The following is a 23,844-nucleotide window of genomic DNA, read 5'->3' as shown; positions in this document are numbered from 1 at the left end:
GCCAACCATTGCTAGTGAAGAACGGGATGTCAGAGTGAAGTGGCCTCTGCCTGGGGAAGTTCTTTGTAAAACAGAAGGCAGACATGGGAGGAAGACACTAGACACCAACTCAATTTCACCACAGTCCCAATGTGGTCTGCAAGAATGAAGGGCAGGACAGACTGAAAGAGGTTGTGGAAGCTGTTCCCTCCCTACTGGCGAGTCCTCCTGCCGGCATATAGGGTCCCATTCATCCCCTGATACCTGATCTCCAAGAACACAGTCTTCATGCTCTTGATCTTCATGCTGCTCTCCTCATGAGTCCTCCCTGCAGCAGCATTCACAAGACCAGCCCTTTCCTGACACTGCTCCTGCAGGACACCTAAGCCCACCCGCACCTCAGGCTCATAAAGCAGTGCCCATGGGTGGCCCTACACTGGATCTGCTGGGAGACCAAATGAGTTGTGTCACCACTGACAAGAATAACAGAATGAGAGGACAATAAAAAAAAAGGCAGTAGATGAGACAAAATATTTATCAAGGGGGGATCCAATGGCAGCAGCCGAGTCACATTAGATATGGCATTTGCCTTCAAGTGGTATTAGTTCAGTAAATGTCACAGACCTTGGATTCAAGAGCCATCTTCAGCCAGCAAGGTTCAGAGGAGAGGACGTATGGGGAGCAGTGATGTGCAGGCAGTGTCACCACCACCTTGCCCAGGTGGCCAGGTGCTGCCACTCTCACGCTGAGAATGCTGCTACACGCTCCACCTGCAACACCATGCTCTGCTTTTAGAGCAAAGGAGGATTTGGGGGGATCCATCCCTAGACCAGCAACACGGGACCACGCAATGCAGGGACTGCTCTGCCTTCAGTGGGAGCAGCACAATTCGCTTCCCAGCTCCTGTGTAACCTGCCCCTCAGGCATGGGGGATGAAGCGACACATGTTTACTCTCCCAACTCCTTCCACTTCACACTGGAGACATGAATGAGGACTGAAGTGTGCTGAGACAAAATTTGGATAAGGTCACCCCTACATGTTGGCCTCTGGTTTTCAGAGGAGAGTGGAGTCCTGTCCAAGGAGCTGCCACGAGCCAAAACCAAGACAGAGCCCTGGCAGGAGGTGAAGCTGCTTGCAGGAGCACACACAGCCCAATGAGCTCCCCAGCAGGCATGGCTCGGCTTCCCCAACACAAGACCTGCAAGCAGCAGGAGCTGCTCCACAGGCAGCCGTGCTCCCAGGCAGCCTGGTGCTAACTTGCTCCTCCCTCTCATGTGGCTTGGATGGCATTTCCCTCAGCACTGCCAAGCCATGAGCCCTTGTCTTTCTGGGGTATCTGCAGGCAAAGCTGGCAGGGCCACATACTGGAGTCAGTGAGGCTCCTGTGCTGCAGGTGAGCTGCAGAGCGAGCAGGGCAGGGGGCTCAGGAAAGCGGGACAGGCTCCTCTCTGTCCGGCCCCATCAGGGCTGTTTTCTTCTGATAAGAACTGGCCCTCATGCTCGGCCCCACTGCAGGAAGTTTGTTCTTGTCACCCCATTTCCCACCTCCCCCCGTTCTCCCTGTGGGTTGGGGAGGTCTCAGCTCTGGGATGTGCAGGGGAAGGAGGCACGCAGGACCAGGCTGCCCCTGCCACCCTCATCCTAGATGACCCCTGATGCCTGTGGTGGGACCTGCCAGCAAAGCACTTACAGGGAAGAAAACTCAAGAGCAGCTCCAGTGGTTTGGTTTGCCTTGTGAACACAAGCATGCAGCAGGCTATTTGCGAACAAACAAACCATCCCCACTATAAATCCTTTATTTGTTCCCTTTTCCCACCCTTCTGCCAACGGGTTTGTCCCCTGCACTGTGTGGGGCTGCACAAACAGCTGATTCAACATCCAGTGTAAGAGGGGAAGAGCTGAGAGCCCAGGAGCTGCCCATGCTTGACACAGAAGGACTCTGCTGGCAAAACCAGCTTCTGGGCACTTCTAGAACTCCTCTCCAAGTGCATCTCCCCACAAAGTGGATCCTCTGCATCCCCTGACGCTCCCTCCTGTCCTCTCTGCACTGCAGAGCAGCAAATTAACGTTTCCATTCCTTCTCACGTCGGCAGCCAGGGGAGAAACCCCAGTGAAGGAAGAAGAGAAGGAAGAAACAGGAAGAAACGAGTGGCTGGGGATGAACATCTTCAAATGATAACAAAAGAATACATCACTTTAAGCAGCCCAAGAACAACTGGAAACGGCTTAAGGGAATGCGCTGCATGCTTGCATTCAGACCCTCTGCCCTCACACAGGACTGATGGGAACCTGAGTGGCTGAAACAGCAGCGTGTCCCTCCTGGATTCAGGTTTCAGCATCAAACACTGAGGCTGTTTGATAGAGGGGCAGAGAAAGGGAAGCTGATGGATTATTTCAGCAAAAAGCTCTCCCTGGGCCGCTTCCCCTCCACCAATTCCCTTGCTCTCAGACATGCTCGAGACATAAGTACGGTGCCTACATGGCAGCGCTGATAATTGGCATGGATGGATATTGCAGGTGAAGAAGCAGCCAATAAACACTGTGACAATAATGGCACTTTCCACACATTTGGCACTTCTCCTGCCAGAATCTCCAAGCCCTGATAGAGCCAAATAGCCAGGTGGACTCTCAGTAAAGCTCATTATTTCCAGGAAAGTTGGGATGAATTTAGCATATTTTCTTAATTTTACAGACAGGCAAGTCCCAGGTATTTAAAATACTAAATTTGTTCAAGGTGTCCCCCAGTTCTGCGTGCTGTCACACACCCCAGGCTCTCTATTCAGACCTTATACCCTGAAGTGTAGATAAACTGGGTAGCATATACCATCAGCAACACACTTTTAAATACCTTCATATAGTAGTCGATCAAGTGGCTGCAACACTCCAGGCTCTGGGATTTGCTCTCCATTTTCAAAACTACTGACTTTCCAAACCTGGGAACAATCAATCCAATAAAAGGGTCTCCCTAAAATCTGTTTTCAAGTATCAGCTCCAGTGGCAAAATCTGCTGCTGCAATCCCACGTCCTGAGTCCACATCAGATTCAGATAACATTCAGCTCAGCCTCTCTGCTCACAGTCACCATTATTTTTTGCCTTTCAGAAAAAGCAGGGTCAGCCACGGGTTTTGGGGAGCAGAGGCACACCAGAGGAGGTGGAATTAGCATTGTAGCTTTTAATGGGAACAGCCTGCTGACGAGTTACCGGGTGAGTGAGGGGAGGGAGAAGGTTTCTGAGCTGCCGAGTCAGCACTTTGCAATACCTCTGTTTCTGTGAGTTCTGCACAGGCAGGTTCAAACCCTTCCTGCACGTCAAAGCAGCACCACCACCAACAGAAGTGCAGCAGCAGAAAGCAGGATGCGCGCCACAGCGTGGTACAAAGCTGAGTAATAAACTGCCCCACCTCTTACCTCCAAAAAAACCTAAGGGCTGATCCCCAGGGTAACTCAGCTGACATCAACAATGTTACTGTACATGGTGTCTTACCCTGTAATGTTATACAACCCCTAAGAGTTTGCTCGCTGTGCCAAACACCACACAGCCGCCCTTGCAGCAAGAACCAAGAGTTTGTTGCAGGATCTTCCCCGAGTTCTGGACTCTGCTGGTGATACATGGGGAGGTGATTCACAGCCTCTCCCTCACTGCAGCCCAAGGAAAGTCCTCACAGCACGGCATAGGGTGAATTTCAGGGGCATGCTGGATTTGGCAGGCCATTTGCATACCAGAATTATTATTTTCCTATTATTTCCCCAATTCAGCTGGCCAGGGTAAAGTGAAGCTGTTGGCATCATGCAAGCTGTAGCCCATCACAACCAGAGTGTTAGTGCTACCCATTGTTTACATTTATCCTTCCCGTGTCTCTCACCCAAGAGATGTTAATAGCCTAAAGGTTGAAGGGAGGAGAGTACAGCAGAATAGATTTCTTCCATAAATGACCTTGCACCAAATGTATTAATGTTTTAGAGGTCATAGAAAAAACCTCTATATGGAGAAAAATGGTTCAAAAAGTTCTGTCAGGCCCAATAGATGCCCTCTTTCCTTTCCCCACTTCTTTCAGGTGTCAAAACACTGCAATGTCATTCAGTGTCCCCATGCTCCTGAGGATCAGGGTCTAAAACATTAACACTTCCACACCCAAGTGGGTTGCAGTATGGGCTGTCACTTTTTCTTCCTGCTTGTGGCATCCAGCATCAGGTACCTAGGAAAAGGAATTCTCTAAATGTAGTCGCAATAGTTACCTGGGGTTTCACTCCTCTCTCAGCATAGCCAGCAGTAACCCACATTTTAATCATCAGCCTGAAGCAATGGGGAAGGAAGAGAATACCATCCATTTTTACAGGCAGGAGCACTCTAGCTCCGACTGCAAATGCACATTTTCTTCACTTCTTTCTTTTTTATCTATTTTTCCATTGGTGCAATATTTGAGCCAACACAGGATATGCAATTTTTAGTCTCAATAAAAAACCAAAGAAATAAAAAGCAATCAGAACAGATTTTGTAGTGTCAAATTCAGCTCTTCAGAGGAAAAGTACTGCCTTGGATTCCCAGTGTTTCTGGCCCTCCCCCCATTCCTCCCAGTCCCATGTCCATCTGCTTCTTCCATCCCTTTTCTTTGTCTCTGTGAAGCCTTCACTATTTCAGCATGTCCCTCAGAAGATGGTAATTATTGATGGTATATGTTACATCAGTCCTAATGGCCAACCCAAATGGGGGCCTGTGTGTCTGCTACAAAGACACAAACCTCATTGCTTCTGCCCCAAAACTTGCAATCTGAATAGCCAGACAGGGCAGGGGTGATGGAACAGAAAGCCCAAGCTGAAGAAAGCCAGTGTTGGCACCAAGATCAACCATTATTTTTCTGGGGCCAGGGTGGTTAGTGGTAGAAGTGAAGTGACTGTGCTAGGACAGACTAGAGCAGAAGGCCAACTGGCCAGGTGAAGGAAAGCCCACAGTTGAACTGCAGGACATTCTCTGAAGGTCCCAAGGTCTTGACTTGGCTGCTTTTACAGCTGTTAGGGCTGGCTAGAGCCTGTCTGGTTCTATTCTGCAGTTTCTTTCCTCAATCCAGTTGGGACAGAAGAGAGCAAGGATGTGAAGCATCAGGACCGTGGCACCCTTCCAGCAGCACTCACACTCCCGGCACGCTGCCGGGGCTATGGCACAAGAGGGAGAGGTGGCCTGGGCCAGGTACCACTTTCACACCGCCGTCCCTGAAACACAAGTCCTGCGTGTGCCTGCTTCTGCCCCTGCTCCCACCAGCCGGTGTCTGGCTGGCTTGGTCTGGCTGGCTCACGTTTGATCTCCAGGATCAAAGAGGAGCTGTAGGCTCGGAGGGGCAGGGAGTATCCCCTTTGCCATCTGTCTGAAGAAGCAACACAGCCTTGGCTCTTAAACTGAGTCTGTAGGTGTTTCCTCACTTAAAGTGATGCAGGTGACTTTTGCCCTGCTGTGATTCCTTAAAAGCTTCTCCTGAGTCCCACTGGCATCAGAGCAGACTTTGCCACAGCAGCAGAACAGAGGAAACACAGCAAATACATGCAAAATCCAGTTATTTTTAGGTGAGTTTCAGAAAGGGGAGATTTGCTGCAAGAATCCTGGGCTGAATCCAAGAAATTGCAACTCTTTGCTTCTTATTTCCACCCCTGCAATCTCTGATCAATTGGCATTTAAATACCAACAGAACAGGGCTGAAGCCACCAACCCTGGAAAACTCAACCAAGAAACTCATCTCCAAATGCTGGCAACGGCTGCTCCAGCTCTAATGATCCCCTTGGAGGCTCTTCTGCATCTCAGCTAAGCACAGTAATACTGAGTTACATTTATTCAGACCATATGTAATATGCACAAGAGCCCATAAAAGCTTAAACAGCACAATAAACATTTGGAAAAGCACAGTGACCAGATTTATGGGGTTTGGATATCTGCCAGCATGACCCACCAGAATCAGATCCTCAAGTTTTTGTGTAAGCCCAAGACATACACAACACAAACACAAATGTGCTGTTATCCTTGGAAAAAAGATAAACAACCCCCAAAGCCCATCCCAAGCACTGGAATATGATGGCCTTTCACTGTGTCTGATTAGACTTACTTTAAATCAAGGCTATAAAGAAGGTCTTGGCAAGGAGAAATAAATGTAGCATGACAAAATTTCACCCCAGAGCACACAGTAAAACTGAGAAAGAGGGAAAGACGAAAAGATTAAGACACTTAATTTCCATTAAAGGGGAGATGAGCCCTGCTGCAGAGTGCAAGCTATGCTTTGCCAAATTCCAGGATACTTCTGTGCTAATTTTCCTCCACAGGGATGATGTGATATCTCCTGTGCCACCTACCAGGCTAGAGGAGAGGGCTGATAGCTCAACAGATGTGAAATGATGATGGATCCCAGAGGATGCAAAACATGTTGTCCCAAGAAATCTGCAAAACCCCTGAGCTTTCATTTGTAGAAAACACTTTGAGATAGTGGGAGTGCAAGGCACCAGTGGGATGTAAAAGTTCCTCTATTTCCCAAGGTGAAGAGCAGTTGAAAGAGTTCCAGTTTCCTGGTTTCTTGGGCATTTTGTGGCACCTTTTTTTTTTTTTTCCTCCTTTACATTTAATAACATTTATGGCTAAACACAGTATTTTGCATACCTACAGCCTCTTCCAGTTCATAAAGATACTGCACAAGTAGGATTTAGTATAGCCATGAGCATCCAGTGCTCAAGACAGAAGCCTGGAGTCCTGGCTCTGCATTTAGTGCTCTAAAACACATCCAGGGCAGAACCCCATCTCCAGACTTAAAGCAAAAGGAAAGAAATAAACGAACAGCACAAGATACTGCTTTTGAGAAACCTGCTTCATTTGTTATGATAAAGGAGAGTATTACAGATTAGCTGGCAATAAATGGAAGGAGTTGCCCACCTCCCACGCATAATTTCCCAGAAAATGTTTTTACAAGTTTAAGATGAGCTACTACATAAAGTTATACAAAAGAACGACTAAAGCATGATGACAGATTTACTTACATGAGGCTCAGGATGTGAAGATGCCCTTGCTGTTAAAGAACCAGCTCAGAACTGCTCCGCTTTGCTTATTAAACAGCAGAAAGAGGCTGTTTGTGTTTATCTGCTGCTCTAGGAGGTGGGTTGTGCACTGAGAACAAAAGCTACATGCAAGGGCGCATTCTCTCACCCACTGGCACAGGCATGCTCAGGGACAGCTTTGCATAGGACAAGGTCTATCTTCAGCACCTGGGGCCACAGAGGAGGACAGAGCAGGGGGCATTCAGTCAGACAGACTGCTGCATGGTATGAACTGCTGGAAAGACCACACATTTGGTGACCACAAAATCTAATAAGGAGCCACAGAGTAGTAAAGGGTCCTGTGGGAGAAAAAGATGCGTTGAAGCAAGGGCCAGGATGGCGTGGGTAACAGAGCACACACTAATGGAAAGTCTTAGTAGCTCCTGAGGAGGAGGTCAGGCAGTTAAAGTTCCATGTGAGGCAGATGTGCTCATGTTAGCTCACAGCTCAACAGGCACAAGAGTTAGGGATGGGAAACAGAATGGGACAGGCAGGGAGAGAACAAAGCCAGCGGGAAGCACAATGCACTTTTGACACATCCATCTTCCACTGGCTGGCAAAGGTAACTTGGATCTGGAAAGCTCTGCTTGATCTCCAAACTACACAGCTGTCTGACTGCTCGAATGTCCCCAGCCAAACCTCCCTGACAAACAGCCCCATGGGGCTGGAGGCATCTCCAACACAAGCTGCCACCAGCAAACGCCACAGTAAGGGACATGGAGGACAAACAGTGGAGGAGGCGGCTGAAGCGGAGAGCAGAGGACATCAAGTGACACCCAGGGCTGACTCTGGACAAGGACTTGCACACAGAATAATCTGGCCAAGCGTCACAGGGAGCCAAGCCTGCAGCCCCAAACAGGCTGATGTGTTGGGAGCTGAAACAGAGCGTACACTCCTGAACAATTTATTCTGCTACAGCAGATTGTTTTCCCCTTGTACTTACAGAGATTTGGTTGAGGAAAAAGAGGGAGATCCAGGAAACCATCAGCCCTCCTCCCTTGCTCCATGGTCACACTAATTCTTTCCAGAACTTCCATGGGGCAGAGTCTGTGCACAAAAGTGGCTGCTTCATCCACAACACTGCTACAGCCTCCTCTGCTCTCCGTGCTGTCCCAGCGTATGAAGAAGTGTGGACTGGTCTTTGTGTCTTTTCTGCACAGGTATCTGCTATTCATCTCAGGAGAGTGACTTTAGGTGAGGTAATTCACCACAGTTTGGGGTAGGAAGACAACAGGTTGAGGTCGATCTTGAGCTAAAGATTCCCCTTCACTTGCTTATGAGCAAGAGATGAGTGTGTGTTCATTTGGAGGACTGGGGGGCCAGTGGTTGAAGCAGAGAATTTAAAGGCATCCTGAACCCTAGTCCCGCTGTAACCTAGGGACAACTAGTTCAATGGGGTTTTTTGCTGCATTTTCCTTAAATGTAGCATTTTTCAAAACTCGATACAGTGATCCCACTCCTTCAGATCCAGGGAGCTGTATATCATCAAACCCAATTGCTGGCGTGTTAGTGGTGTTCACAGAGGCAAATGGGAAATATGCTGAGTCACAACATGAAGTTAAAATTCAGACCTTGTTCCAGCCTTGGTGACCTTTCAAAACCACTTTCATACTTTTGTTTCTTTAGTTCAAAAATAAAATCTGTATTTCATGGTCAAGCTGGGAGAGCAGGTTCATGTTTGGTTTGCACCTCGAGATCTATGGTGAGGTAGCTCTATAGAAGGGCAATGCAGTACTATTGCCACTATTACTACTGTATGATTCACACGACACTTTCTTTTCAGTATTATTCTTAGGAACAATCCCTGGGAAGATTTTCGTTTCACTAAAAAAAGAAAAAAAGATAGATTATAGGCAGCTAGGGACAAAAATAATCCCATTCCCATGTGATTTGTGCTATTTAAAGGGACATAATACCTATTTTTGAAAAGATCAGTTTCAGAAGACAAACAATAGACATCTGTCAGCACCAAGAAATTTGGAAATATAGACAAAATATATTTTTCCAAAAGCTTTAGGTGTGCCTGAGATGACCCAGAGTATGGGAGCAGGGGGTGGAAGTATGCCCTGCACGACAGAGCCCAGCCACCTCTCCGGCAGAACATAAGCAGGCAGTAGATTTTCTAACCAATTTTTAGAGGAGGATCTTGGTTTCAAGCCAGGAGGTTGAAGGTTGAACACAGCAGCACAGGACCAGGCGTGTAGGGAGAGTATTTTGTCCCATGTCCCCACATTTCTGTTCACTGTCCTGGCTATGGTCATGTGGGAAAAAAATGCGATGTCATGTATTCAGCACGGATTGTAATTCCATTCAATGGGCTGAGGTCTTCTCTGCTGAAGTATCTGGTGGTTGGACAGAAACCACTGAGCTAACGACATCTGTGTCTCGCTGTTCTGGGTTGAGTGAGTGGTGGAGTTTTTCGGTGGCAGGGGAGGGGGCTATCGGGGCAGCCCCCTGTGAGAAGCTTCTCGAAGCTCCCCCAGCTCCAAGTAAGCTCCACTTCTGTTTGGGAAATTGAGCCAATCGGCTGCGCCTCTGCGATAACGTATTTAAGAAGGGACGTGGTGACGGGCAGTCGGACTTGTGAGGAGGAGTTGCTGCAGCTGCATGAACACCAAGGTCAGTGGAGGAACAGAGGAAGAAAGGAGGGGGGAGGTGTGCCGGAGCAGAGACCCCCCTGTATCCTGTGGTGAGACGGCAGGGCGGCCCCCCCCTGCCACCCATGGAGATCTACGGTGGAGCAGACATTGATTTATGGCCTGTGGCTCCTGCTCAGTTGATCAAGGTTCTGTGCCCGAAAAAGGCCAGGGTCTCATGGGAAAAGGCAGCCCCGCTGCCGTAATTCAGTGCTGGGAGGATTGCAGCATGCGGGGGAGTCCCACGCCGGAGCAGCTCGGGAAGGGCTGCAGCCATGGGAGGGAATCCAGTTGGAGGGAGTTAGTGACCCATGACGGAGCAGTGTGGGGAACGCTGTGGCCCGTGGGAGGAATTCATGTTGGAGAAAGTTTGTGGAGGACTGTCTCCTGTGAGAGAGGGACCACGATGGAGCAGGAGGAACAAGTTCCAGACACTCCCCTCACCGAAGATAAGGGAAGTGGCAGTGCTGACTGCACCCCCCATTCCCTGCCCCTGCGCCACTGTGGGAGGAGGTAGAGATATCGGGAGCAGAGCTGAGCCCGGGAAGAAGGGAGGGGTGGGGGGAAGGTGTTCTCAAGATGTGGCAATGCTTCTCACTGTCCTACTCTGTTATGTGTTGTTAGTGTCTGTAATAAATGTTCTTTTTTTTCTTCCCCTAACGAGTCTGCCTTTTGCTGGTGATCATAAAGGGGAATTTTTCCCCATCCCAGTCCTATCTCCAACCCCAAGCCTGGCTCTCTGTCCCTTCTCATTGCCGGAGGGGAAGGGAGAGAGAGCTGCTGCATTGTGGTTGGCTGCCAACCAGGCCCAAACCACAACACTCGCAATGAACAACAGTCGGAGGCACCACTAGCAGACTGTGGGAATTTGCCCCAGACAGGACTGGATAAAGCAGTAAAGTCTTATTCCTCATGCATTCCCACTGCATCCGCCATGGCCGTCTGCTGGGGAAAGCCGTCTGCTGGAATCCAGAGGTTCAAGGATGGGCTAAGGCGAGTGCCGGGGCTGAAGGATGTGAACAGAGCAGGGACTGCAGGAGCAGCGGGATGCCACTGGGAGTACTGGGATTTCACAACACGGAAACCAGGGCAGGATTGCTTTTGGTTCTGACATATCCTGACCCTCATGCGACTGCTGTGAAGCATTAACCTTGTCCTGGACTACAACCTGAAGGTAATTTAGACATGTCCACAACATGGAACATCCCAAGCCACAGACTCTAGAGTTAGTTTGGGTGCATTTAGATCTATGTGTTTTGCTCTAGGACCATCTCAAACTCCAGCAAAAACATCAGGTAAAGAACCAGCCAAGAGAAAGACCACATTCCATTTGTGCTGGTGCTGCCCATACAGTTACTGTCACTAACAACCATTGGGGAATCAGTGAGATGTCTCAGACACAGCATCTTCAGAGGCAGATGCTTACCACGTCATCCACTGCTGTTTCATTTATTCTGAAGACTTAAAACAAAAGGTTTGGGACAACTGCAGATAGGACAGGACTGAACACAGACGAGTAAACTTGCTTTTGTTTGTCTATAATATTAATCGGCGCATTATGTAATTTCCTTGGCTTACTGATGCAGCAACTCTGGTTACAAAACGGGATGGGATTTCCTTGAGGTCATTCCCCCAAACTGTGTGAGTTGTTATTTTCCTGGCTCACCCACAAACAGAGCGGTTTGCTCTTCTGAAACACTAATGTCCAACTGTTGAAAGGTTTTGCCAATCAAAACATTGTGGCCTTACCCCATTTTAATAATCTAAGGCATCAATCTCCCCCTTAGTATTTGTTTGATGTGTTCTGCACCCTGCTGAAATATCCCCTCCAGACCTCCCTGAGCTCAGGCTCTGATTGAAGAGAGATGCCATGCATCAGGCCTGCAGCTTTCTCTCTGAAACATTTAGCAGGCGATGGTGGTAAAATGTATTTATTTTCATGTATTGAGGAAAGACCATATATTCCAGCCTCTTTTTTTTCCATCACTCAGAGATGGGCCTGAGGCCAAAACGGTGCTGCTAAGCTTGTTTTTTATTTAAAACCTTCATTTTTATTAATAACCCTTTACAGCCTACACACCAGCACTGCGGGAGTTGCATTTCCGTGTTATGTCATCGTGAACCGTTATGTATTTAATTCCTGTACCCACAAACCCATATGGACATCATTAAACACGCACTGTACAGTATTAAAACTGTGTTCCATAAAGTGTGATTTAGAAAAAAAAAAAAAGACCTATGAAGTGCGGATTTTTTTTTTTTTCCTAAGGTCATGGGAAAATGAAGAAGTAGGGGAGAGAGGAAAGGTTCAGTGGTGCTGCGGGTTAGCTCATAGCTCTCCATGCCTGAAGACTGAAAACCCAGCCTGCCTTATCCACCATGGAAGATTAATTACCCAGTAACTTCAGGCCAGAGATGACGAATTTCTGTTTGGCAGATCACAGAGACAACTTCTACAAAAATTACAGGTTTCAAACCAGCACAAGACCTTGATGATTTTATTTCTACCAAATAAGGTTTTCATCACTTCTCCTAAAACAAGTTGTCTTTAGTGGGGCAAAAGAGCAGGTTTCCCCATATTGCTGAGGGTTAGTTATCAGGGTCACTAACACAGGTGAGGTCAGACCCTTGCCCTGAGCACGACTCATGTGTGGCAGAGGGTTTACTCCCATTTTCTGTTATGGCCCCAGACGGGCTTGTCCTGGCTGTAATCTGTGCTAGAAGCAAATCCAGCAATCAGGTAAATTCTGCAAGGCAGTGAGGGCACACTTATCCTCAGGATGTCACCTGTGTCCAGGACACTCCTATCATCCCTCTGTAATCTCTTATGTGGGGCTGGGGATGAAAAGATATGGGAAAGACAGAAAGTGATGGAAGGAATACATCAGAGAGCAAATAAACCCCACGTACAGAGTACCAGTGGGACAAATAGAAATGAATGTAGCTATGCTGGGGAAAGCAGGACAGAACATATTGAGAAGGAACAAAACAATATCCAAGAGATGTAAGAGTAATGAAAAAACCCAGAGACAGTTAAAAACAACACAAGAAAAGATATGTCAACATGAAGCAATGAAACTGATGCAGACATGGTAAGAAAGCAAGAGATAAGAACAAAGCACAATTTTTAAATGTCTGCTAAAAGATTTATGTATGTATGTAAAATAGAAGACAATAAGTCAATTGCCTACACCACACACTAGACAGCTTATGATGACCTAGTCCTTTATTCTGAATTGAGACCTGCCAAACCCTGTTTGATGGCTGAATTCCCTCTGATTGTGGAGCAAGCACTAGTGAACAAGCCACAGTGAAACTGTACTTGTTTTACATCAAGGTATTCTGCACAGCCTTGTGCTAATTGCTTTGTCTCAGAGTAGCTGCATTCCCTTCTGTATTGGTGCTCTGTCAATTTTACAGCTCCACAATTAAAAGGTCTCCTCAAAGATACAGATGAAGATACATACAAAGATACATACCTAATTCTTTTCAAGCCCTTTTTATGTTTTGTTTTGTTGTTGGTTGTTTGTTTTTGTTTTTGTTTTTTTAATTAAATATTAGTATAAATAAATGCATAAAAAGAGCATTCAGGGCACACACAAATTATCTATTATATAAAACCTCTAAATGTTCAGGCCTAGTTGAGCCTCTGCTGGTTTTGCTGTGTGACGTCTGTATTTAGGAGTCTCTGAGGATGAATGTTACCTACGTTCATCACCTGAAAGCTGGTAACTTAATTCAAGTTAAATTTGTTGCATTGGCCCTAAATCCTGTGTGCATGTATTCCATACCCGTCCATCTCCAGGTAAGAGAGAAGAGTTAACATGATTTGCAGAGGAGGTTACTGATGAATGAACCTCCTTTATAACCCAGCTCCCTCCAGAATTTTTCATTCCCATCAAAGAAACATACACATGAATATACACACAAATAACTTTGGGTGCACGTGTGCGCCCACTGAATTCAATACAGTTATTCACTGTGTAGAAAACTACCCACGTGCATAAATGTTTGAAGGATGAGAGCCACTCTCGGCATGAGACTGCCAGCAAGTTTAATGTTATCTAGCTGCATTACTCTGGAAGTGAATTGGTTTTGACATGTGTCTCTGTAGGGCTGTGTCCTACTTCCTTCAAAATCAGGAATTACCTTGGATATTTTGAAAATAAAGCCTTATAAGAAGAAGCAGACACAACTAGCAAAACTTCTTCAGAAAACCTGTAAAGGACCATTAGAGCCTCAGGCTGTTAAATGATCTATTTTGGGTCAGTGCTCTCTTAAACTCATAGTCACATCTTCTACTTATGCAGTTTCCTGGCATGCGAGTATATCTGAACTGAATGCATCTGAAATGGAAATAAGATTGGAGATTTTCTGAGCGCATATTAGGATAGACAAAATCATGGCAGAAAATAGCATTTGTTCGTTAAAGCCAAAAATTCTCTGTTTGCTGATATTAATTCAATCTCCTCTCACAAACACTATCCTGCCAGGGACCAGGACTTATTGGACAGTAAACCAGGGCTCAGTAGTTTATATACCTGTCAACAAAAAAATTAAATATAAACCACTTGTCATAAACCCACATGGACAAAATTTTCTGATTTATGAGGATATTGAATGATTGAGGCAAGAGTGTATTTTTTAAAAAGCCTTAAGAGAAAGCAGACAAAAGAGGAAGGGAAAAAGGTAATAGCTCTATAATGCACTGGAGACCAGACCTGCATAAGAAGAGGGGGCAAGGGACTCCTCTTACAATACCTATTTCATCCCTTGCCTAATAATCGAAAAGCACCTAACTTTCAAAGTACTGTATTTTTTCATAGGCTGGAAGCACCACAAAGCATCCTTCATCAGCCTGGCCTTTTGGCACTTCTCCTTCTCCAAATGCAAATGCTACATCTGGAAAATGCAGGAATCCTCTCTCCTGCCTGAAAGCCTCCTTTTATCTCTGTCCTCTGCAGAACTCCTACTTCTTGCAACTACTCACTCCAACATACTACTTTATTGAAGGGAATCAAGGCTTCCTCCTCATCTGCTGAACGTCTGCCTCTTCTTAAAGTCCCAGCTCACCGTCAGAGCCTGCTCATTAGCTAGTGTGGGTCACCCTGCCATCTCTCAGCCAAGCATCCACAAAACAACCCCCTCCCGAGCACACAGATGAGCATGAAAATGATAACAATGAAGATTAACAGAAGCTTATTTGTCAGGCCTGGAAAGAAGATCATCTCATTAGCTGGTATGGCCTGTGCAATTCAGCCGCCGGGGGTTCCTCCTCCTCCCAGGGGATGACACTGATGCATCATGAACATTAATAACATTGTTAGTGCGTGTTCAACAGAGCCCTGCTTTGTGCATTGAGACGATCCGGCAAACAATAAAATACTTTTCCACTGACCCCTTGCTGGAAGGGTTTAAAGCTGTTTGCAGGGATGTGAATGACTCTTGCAGCTTTCTCTAGTTGCCCTTGGCCTTTAGCTTCACTATAAAGATATGTATGGAGGTGAAGGAACTAATCCAGCTGCAGTAAGATGCCTCAGCACCCAGGTTACTGGCTACAGGAACCGCAGAGGTTATGTGCAAGCTGAAGAACGTTATTATCGGGACTGCAGAAAGGAAAGTGCTCAGTTTTGTTACCCACATTCTTCCCCAAATTTGGGAGCCGTATTGCTAAAATGTCCCATCCTGTAGGAAGAAATGCAGAACACTGGTAATGTGTATTGGTCCCCACTACAGAGTAAAAGCTACCCCAGTTACTTAGTCTGCATACCTTGTTTGCATTTGACCATATTTTCAGGACGTTGATGGCAGCCTTACACCCCACCCTCTGGTCCTAAGATCAGAATAGCTGAAATCATTCTCCTCACCTGGGGTGAAAACTCACTGCACCATTCACGGTGTTACAGTGCTGTGGCTGGGCTTTTTCACAGCAAAACCCCTCCTGCTCCTTTTTTATTTAGCAAATATTTGTGACGCCCTAAACAAGTGTTGCACCAGGGCTTGATCTTTAATGTGTTCATGAGCCATTTCCTTGCTCACTGGAAAAGGGATCAGCTACGTGCTGGATGCTCTCCCAGAGCTGAGCTCTAGAGGAGCGCGGCACTCAGCAGGCAGGACCAGACACACCGCAGCACCGTGAACGGCAGATCAAGTCCCATCCATGCAGCACCCACAGACCTGAAGGCCACTGCAGAAGGCATCACCTGCAAAGCCATCTGCCCGATGTCTCTGTACCCCTCTGTTCACTCTACAGCCATCCCGCTGGTCAGTAGGGCTGATGAAAACTCCCCAAACTCTGCGTTTGGGGACCAGGTTTCAAGAGCAACCGAGAGGTTCATTCTTGGCAAAACATTTTCATGAAAAGAAAGCTCCTATTTCAGCCAGATTTAGAGGATAATCAACATCTCCACAAAATACTGCATTTTGATGGAAATAAGGAGATTAATACAATCTTAACATACTCAAGAACTCTACTGCTCCCCTGTGACAAGAAAATACAACATTGATGAGGTTCTAATCATTAGAAAAAGGACTGAGACCAGCAACATATCCAACAGGGCACTGCAAAGATGGCAACATTGCTAATTTACTAGGGAACCAGGACAGCTACAAGTCTCTGATGTACCCTGTCTCTGGTATGAGTCATTCACAGTTCATTCCTAGCAGCTTGGATGGGAAAGGAAAAGGTTTATCTGTTAGATATGGTGCCCCTGCTGTCCTAACTCCACACTTGTCACAATGGGTCTCTTCTCATAAAGAAAAATAGACATTTTTTTGGCCCCAACATTCAACATTTTCTTCTTTTATATTTTTAAGCACTAGGTATCTCAGGTTACTAGAGATTTTTTGCGGTGGTTCCCAAATGAGCCTGAACTGCTCTGATTTTTCAAACCCACAAGACTGTAATTGAAAGCAAATGTAATCAGACATATACAATGTTCTGAGGTTCACCACAGTGCACTGCAGTCAGCATTGCTGGAGTGGCTATTAAAACTCCTTGGAGCTGGGAAGCAAATACAGCTTTCAAGAATCCAGCAAATAACCAGCATTTATTAGATTAGACTGAAGTATTGCAAAGCCACAGTCAATCCTCTATTCAGAATATATCTGAGGTCTGTTTAAATGAACATCTTTCCTGAGCTTAGGCCAACTGTTTTAAGAGATATGAATAGAAACAAGGAAAGAATTCTACTTTTAACACAACAAATTCTGCAATCCTTACATCAGTGTAAATCTTGAATAGTTCATTACTGTTAGCAGGGTTGTTCCAATCAAACTCTGGCATAACTGGAAAAAGAAAGTGGCCCAAAGACAAAAGGTATCTTTGAACTCAGACACACAGCTCAAGCTAGAGATAAGCAGTGGCAAATCCCTTCCATAAACCTCCCAAACAAAATGCAGGCATTAAAAGGCCAGGGGAGGGTTTTAATTGAATTCCCACTGGCACTCGAGTCTGCACTTAAAAGCAGGTCTAGGGTTATCTGTGAAATTTCAATTAAATCAAAAGCTTTGATAACGTGATAAGTCACTCCAGAGTTTGGAGTCAAAACATGTTGTTATTTGATCCTCTGCTTGTGTTTCTGGGAACAGCACGCATGAAAGACAGTCAGCTGCAGACCAGTCAAGAAGATGGAAAGGGTGGAACTGAATCTACCAATAGATCACTGTCTCTCCTACAGCCAGGGACACTTGAGGTCTGGTATTTTTTTATACATCCTAAGTCCTAAAGAAGGCACCTCTTCTCAAGACACAGAAGGACAGAGAAAAACAGATCATCTTGGACAAGTGCAGCACACCAGGGGATGGTTCACTACTGCTACAAATGTGGGGGTTTTTTGTTTTGTTTTGTTTTGGGTTTGTTTTTTTTTTCTTTTTTTCCCAAGCTTGCTACAAGCAAGATTTTAAACAGTAACAGCATTGGGGGCTGAATGCACAACTCTGTGGACACAAAACACCAAGCCCTGCGTATGTAGCAAAACATAATTCCACTACAAATCCTTTGGTGGCATGGGGTGACCAGGTGAAGCCAGGTGCACCAAAAAATAATTGTCTAATGCGCTGTTATGATAGAGCCAAGCCAGAAAGGAAGGCCAGCTCCCCTCCTAACACAAAGCAGGAGGCGGTGGCTCTCCAGAGAGACCTGACTTGCTTTACCTGTTGTTCAGGTAAACTCTTTCATTGCTAACACCTCCTCCTTTCTCTTCAGTGGCAACTGCTGGATGCTAAGGGCAGTATCAGAGACTCTCAGAGTTCAAAGTCCTGTTTACTAAGGAACATCACCTCTACTTCTCAGTGTTTAGACAGAAATGCTCCACCTTAAATAAATGTGGGATGTCAACTCCACCTGGCCTGTAGTCAACAGCATTAAAACACATTTTAAGCAATGCTTTCCTTGTAACATATAGTACAGCTTGATAAAACCCTATCAAATGCAATGGAATGTTTTACATTGCCCCCACCCAGTTCAGAATCGCATATAGGGTTGCACTAGGCACATGTACATGAGAAAAGAGCTCTTTTTATAACCAGTGAGGCTACTGATCCTCAACAGCATTAAAAATAAAGGGACTCTCCAGACAAGCAAAGTCAAAATTACATAGCAATCAACAATAGGAAGCACAGAGCACTAAAAAGTCCCATCTGACCCTAGGCACAACTGGGGGATAATTTATCACCCTGACAGCAAACACCTCATTAAGCACTTTTGTCCGTAGTATCCTTCTCTTCAGAATGGAAAAAAATCTTCATTGAACAATAGTGAGACCATATTAAATATAGACATAGCAATGACAAGCTGGATTCTCCTCCATGATATAATTATATCTACAACATAAGCTGCCTATTCTTGTTTTTCAAAGACATGACACACAGAGGACATGACCAGCTACATTCAATTTATGTTATTCATGTCAGTGAAAACAAAAGTCCAACCCATCTCCTCCTGCCTGGCAGGTCATGAGTCAACAGTGACAGATACCTCAGTGCGTGCAATTAACCTGTTAGCAGGGGCTCACCAGAACAAGAAATCCAGATAAGAAGAGGAAGGCCCCATCCCTTTTCCTCTCCTCAGTTCCAGACTTATCCACAGAGCACAGCAGGGCTGGATGCATCTCTTTTTCAGGAACCTAAAGATCTCTTTTGTGTTTATCAGCATGGGCAATTCAACCCTATGGGCTGCCCCTATTCTGGGGTGTCAAACCATGCATGCGCAGTCTTTAAGCAGAGAATTTCACAAGATCCTGTGGCACTGAGCCAAACGTTTCTAGAAGTGAGGGCTCAAAGATAATGGGTGCTCCACATCCTTCCCAACAAGCTTGATAACCTCTGAATCCAGTTATTTTGGTTCTGCTCTAATCCTGCTTCATTAGCCCAGGTTTTCCCCACTGCCAGATGGATAAATTTGTTCTTTTGGCTTTCTAACTGGTTTTGCACATAGAAGCACCAGCATACCAGGCTTTCCTCACAGATTCTGGGAATAATGTTTCTTCTAACATTGACTGATGATTTTAAAAACAAATTATTTTTCTAATTGGTCATTTCTAGAACTATATTATGGAAGAAACAGAGTTTCTTTACCAGAATCAAATCCTCTTAGCAAATTTCTGAAGCCATACCTCTGCAATCATACTGCAAATACAGCCAGGAGATGCAAGAGGCCTTTCCAACATCACAAAATAAATCAGTGAGACAGTAAGGAGCAGATTTCCCAATCCCCTGCATTAACTACTAAACTTCTCTTCTCCAGAAGGAAAAAATTTCATGGGTTAAGTTAAACATTAAGAAAACTATTACTTTCTAATTTACAGAATAGGCATTGGCAAATTATCAGCAGTGATTGTTCCTTTAGGATATGAACAAAAATTACTGGGCAGGAAAAAGGCCCTCGAGCCAATAGGACTGGCATTTAGCTTTTCTAAAGGCAACATCTCTGCACTTCGAAACACCTATTCAGTCCCAACTCCCCCACAGAGAAAGAAAAAAAAAAAAGCCTTGTATTTGTGCTCATAAACAGTAAAATTTTACTACCACTGATACTACCATTGTGTTTGGCTCAGTCAGGCAGTGTCCGGTGCCACTGCTGAAGCAACAGCGTGTCGGCAAGGCTCTGATCTCGGTCACATTCTGATGGATGTCGGATAAGTCTGGTTATTCTTAATCCATCCTGTGCCTGTGACAGCATGCCATTTTTAAACCCTGCAGCACGCTCATAACCAATCCAGGTAAAAGCTATTTCTGTACATTTGGTCACCAGTGCCAAGTGTCAGTACATGAAATTATCTTTGCTCCTCTAAGCCCCATGTCCTTTCACAGGCAAACACAAATGTGATATGCAAGGCAAGGAATAAAAGCTCTTGCTGTACAGTAACAGCAATAACATATGCTGTTCAACTGCCATTCTTCTACATCTTTTTTTTTGTGGTTGCTGAGCTTACTTCATTTAACATGCTTTCTGTTTTCCCCCAGGTTTATTATCTGATATTTATCTACATGTAATTTCTTCTTTCATTTTCTGGATGAGTAGCAAAAAGATTCAAATCTTCTGTCAGGAGATGAGTTATATGCTGGTATCACCCATGCTGCAGCCACTAGCAAATTTCAATATCCTCCATTGATATTCCACCCCAAATAGTTTATATGTTGCAAACAAAAGGGAAAGTCCCATGCGAAACTAAAGAAGACAAGTAATAAGCATCTGCTATTTCCTTTTCTTCCATTCCTAGAGACTCTTCCATCCCTACACTGGCTTAGTTCATTTAAGATATCACTCTCCAAGCAAGACCTTCCCAAAGATCACATTAATCAGAATTGATGAAAGGCAGCATATACACTTTTGGGGTATCTAGAGCCCCATCTGACAACGGCCAGGTCCCAGAGACTGAGCTCCTGCTCTCCAGGTCAGAGGGGGCACAACTGGGAATCGGCCACACTTCACTCCTCTAGTTTGGGGCACATGGCTGCCTGACCTCTCAGCCACGGATTAATGGCAGTCCCACACTATGAGCAGGATACTGTAATGCACTTCTGTGATTTAGAAGCTGAAAAAACATTTTCATGACAAATTTAGGTGCTGAAGACCAAATATTTCTCATGCATACAGCCCTAAACCAGGCATGTTTGAAAAACTAAACACACATGCTCTACTGCACTCAGATGCTCAAAGAGCCATGGCATCCTAATTTCAGTGAGAAGTCAGTGAGAGCTGGATAACTAATTAGGAGTAGCCAAGCAAAGCTCTTGGCAAACGCAGCCCTAACAGGTTATTGAATCCTTAGCTACCTAAATCTCAGTGAAGGAGATTAAGCCATTCTTTGAAAATATTGACTTTTTCTTCCCTTCAGAACAGTGGGTCTTAACTGCCTTATCCTGCTACCACCTTTACTCAGAGCTTTTCTTGCTCTATGTTTTACAATTTACTTCCCAGCTGATAAATCACATCAAAATAAAACTTTTTTTGATTTTGCATTTCTTAGGGAAATTAATTTCCATTCTGTATCTCTCAAGTGGGATGAATTTCCCTAATAAAATGCATGCATTGAGCAGTCACATTACCTTTGCCAAGTGCAGACTGTAACACTAATTGTCATAAAAAAGGTGATGCCTACATTCCTAAATTATGTGAAAATTATCTGTACTGTAAGTCCTGTAAGGAAGAACAACCACAAAAAAGGAATGACAGTTTTCCTCATAGCACATCTGCTCAGAGACTCAACTATCAAATGTGTTGGGAAACACAGTTCTAAAGGGATAAAATATAAGAGAAACACAAGGGAAGAAATATAAGAGAAAATATTTGCATTATATCAAACAGAATAAATATAGCTATTTTACAGATGAAAAATTTTCCTCCTCTATTAACAGGCAATTGAATTGTTATTACAGGGCAGATCAGAGTACATTTGGGAAACAGAAATAGTCATATGTAAACAGTCATACATATGGATAGAAAAAGCATATTAGGGAACTGTGCTTTAGCACTGGTAGATGCATAAACTAAAGCACGCTTCTTTAACATGGTCACTGCATTACCCTGGCAACTTCTTTCCAGTTTCCTCATCAGGAATTTGTAATACATGCAGAATAAAGGGAGAAGCCAGCTTCCATTTTACAGTGGCTGTCTGGCATCTGAGTATCTGAGTGTCACAACACTATTTATGCGATAGAGATACGATCAGTGAAGCTCATGGCTACAGACCACAATAAAGCATTTCTGTTCTTCAGTAAAGGCAACTTCAGCTTTAAGTCCATTTTCTGCATCAACCCTCATAATGTTATGTTGTATACCTAACAAGTTCCGTAGTTTTCCTGGATTTGCATATCGTTTGAAAATCGCTTTATGATTCTTACAGGAAAAATATTCTCAGATACTGAACACTGCTTTAAATTCAGTTGTTAATATTATTAGTGGTGGTTTAAACACAAATCTTGTTTGAGCCTGCATGCATTTCTGCAGGGGGGAGTACTGAAGAACTGAATCCTTGGCTCTTGATTTGCTTGTTAGACTGGATCCAGACACAGAGAGAAGAAGTAAACTCTCACATGATGGTCTGGCTCTGATATTTTGAACCTGACTGCAAAAAAGCCCTAAAATCAGTGGACCATATGCAGTGTCTAATTGATTAACCCTACTCTTTGGGTATTTCTGTTATTTCTAGTAAAAAAGAATCAATACAAAATTGGTTTCTGAGATTTTGTTTGTTGACTGTGAGACCTGGCCTGACCTCAGCCTTGAATTTAAATCCCCAGTAGAAATCTGAAATTAATCCACCTCTGGCTTAGTTATCTGTAATTATAATTATTAACAGAAGTATCCAGTAAATGAATGGCTTTCAGTGACATGGTGTTTTAACTTAGAATAATGGATAAATAAAAACGCACTTCCTTCTTACCTTCAGTATCTTTTCCCATAGCAACACAGGATCTGGTCCTTACATCGGCATGGTAAAAGACACAAGCCCAGATATTTGCCTATACACATATGCATTTGCTCAAACACTAGCATTCCATATATTAACAAACCTAAGCAGTTGAAAACCATTCCCCCTGTACCAGAGTTGATGGTTTGAAGTTTGCTTTCTCTGCAGCTCATCAGCAGAGCAAGAGCGGCAGAAGTGTCTGCCCTGGGAATACCAGCAGTGGAGCTCCAAACCCTGCCTTGCACATCAGTGCTCCCAACGCGTGCCAGCTCCCCTGCAAAGGCCATCCTTTCACCATGTGAAGTGGTCACAGAGAGCTCCCAGACTATCCCATGGAGGGATTTAGTGTCCTCCTATGGTCTCTTCCATGTGGTATGAAGGAAACTCCTAGTTGGGAGCTATCTGAACCTAGAGCTAGCTCCACTGGCAGGAACAGAATCAGAGGAAACTGTCAGCCAGTTCATCCGTAATTTCTGGAGACATCTCTCTCCAGCTATCTGCCTGTAAGCTGTTGTACCCAGAACAGGTTTAATGGGGCTCAGAGGAATACCTTCTGCCTATTGTCACAGGACTCAGAAGTCTGGACCATCACCCAAACAGGAAACAGAAAACCTAAGATGGGAATCCAATTGAACAAATTGGCTGGATTATAACAGTGTTGGGAAAGCCCAGCATTTATTGTAGCTGGATGACATGCTTCTCAGCACTGAGGGCAATCAGAGCACAGCAGCAGTAGGAAATGACCTGTAGGGAGCAGCCTGGAAGCCAAACATGGCATAACCTGGAGGAGACAGTACACAGAAGCAAGGAGAAGGCAAGGGTAGGGTGGATGAAGAGTTATAACGAAGAAGCCAGGAACACATTTGTAAAAGTGCCTAAGGGACTACAGGGAAATGTTGGTTTCATTTAGGAAAATAGGAACAGAAGTGGAGGGCAGAGCTTCACAGCTAAATTACTGTAGTAATACATAAATTACTGCATGTGCATCATTGTGAGTCATGGCTCAGCAATTAAGGGCATGGATACCTCTCCACACACCCCAGCTGCGAGGTAAACTAGACTTTTTTGTGCTTCTTTCCTTGAAGTTTAAGTTTCCATGTTTTTCTGGCTGGGAGCGTGTGCTCAGTCACTGCTCTGCAGACATGCAATAACTCAGTGGACTCTCTGGGCTCAACCCAAATGCCCATGGGATTAAGACTATGCTCCTGAAAATTAGCTAATTAAGCTCTAGTTCAGGCTTTGTTTTATG

The 23,844-nt window shown here is 45.0% G+C and overlaps 1 protein-coding gene across 4 annotated transcripts in view; it reads right to left on the bottom strand.

Moving 5' to 3' along the window:
• SH3PXD2A (SH3 and PX domains 2A) overlaps nucleotides 1-23,844 on the bottom strand; it is a 269,813-nt gene that overhangs the window by 124,162 nt on the left and 121,807 nt on the right. The window contains exon 1 of one of the 4 annotated variants that reach the window (XM_032988716.2): nucleotides 6,989-7,005. The exons of the other annotated variants lie outside the window; for them this stretch is intronic. Coding sequence (XP_032844607.2) covers nucleotides 6,989-6,990 — 2 coding nt within the window. The 5' untranslated portion in view covers nucleotides 6,991-7,005. Of the gene's footprint in view, nucleotides 1-6,988; nucleotides 7,006-23,844 lie in introns of those variants that run through there. 4 annotated transcript variants of the gene reach the window in all.

This window comes from Tyto alba, unplaced genomic scaffold (assembly GCF_018691265.1).
Source record: "Tyto alba isolate M040663 unplaced genomic scaffold, T.alba_DEE_v4.0 Super-Scaffold_1, whole genome shotgun sequence".
Lineage (NCBI taxonomy): Eukaryota > Metazoa > Chordata > Aves > Strigiformes > Tytonidae > Tyto > Tyto alba.
The sequence above is the reverse complement of the archived record's forward strand: the minus strand, read 5'-3'. Positions and strand labels throughout refer to the sequence as shown.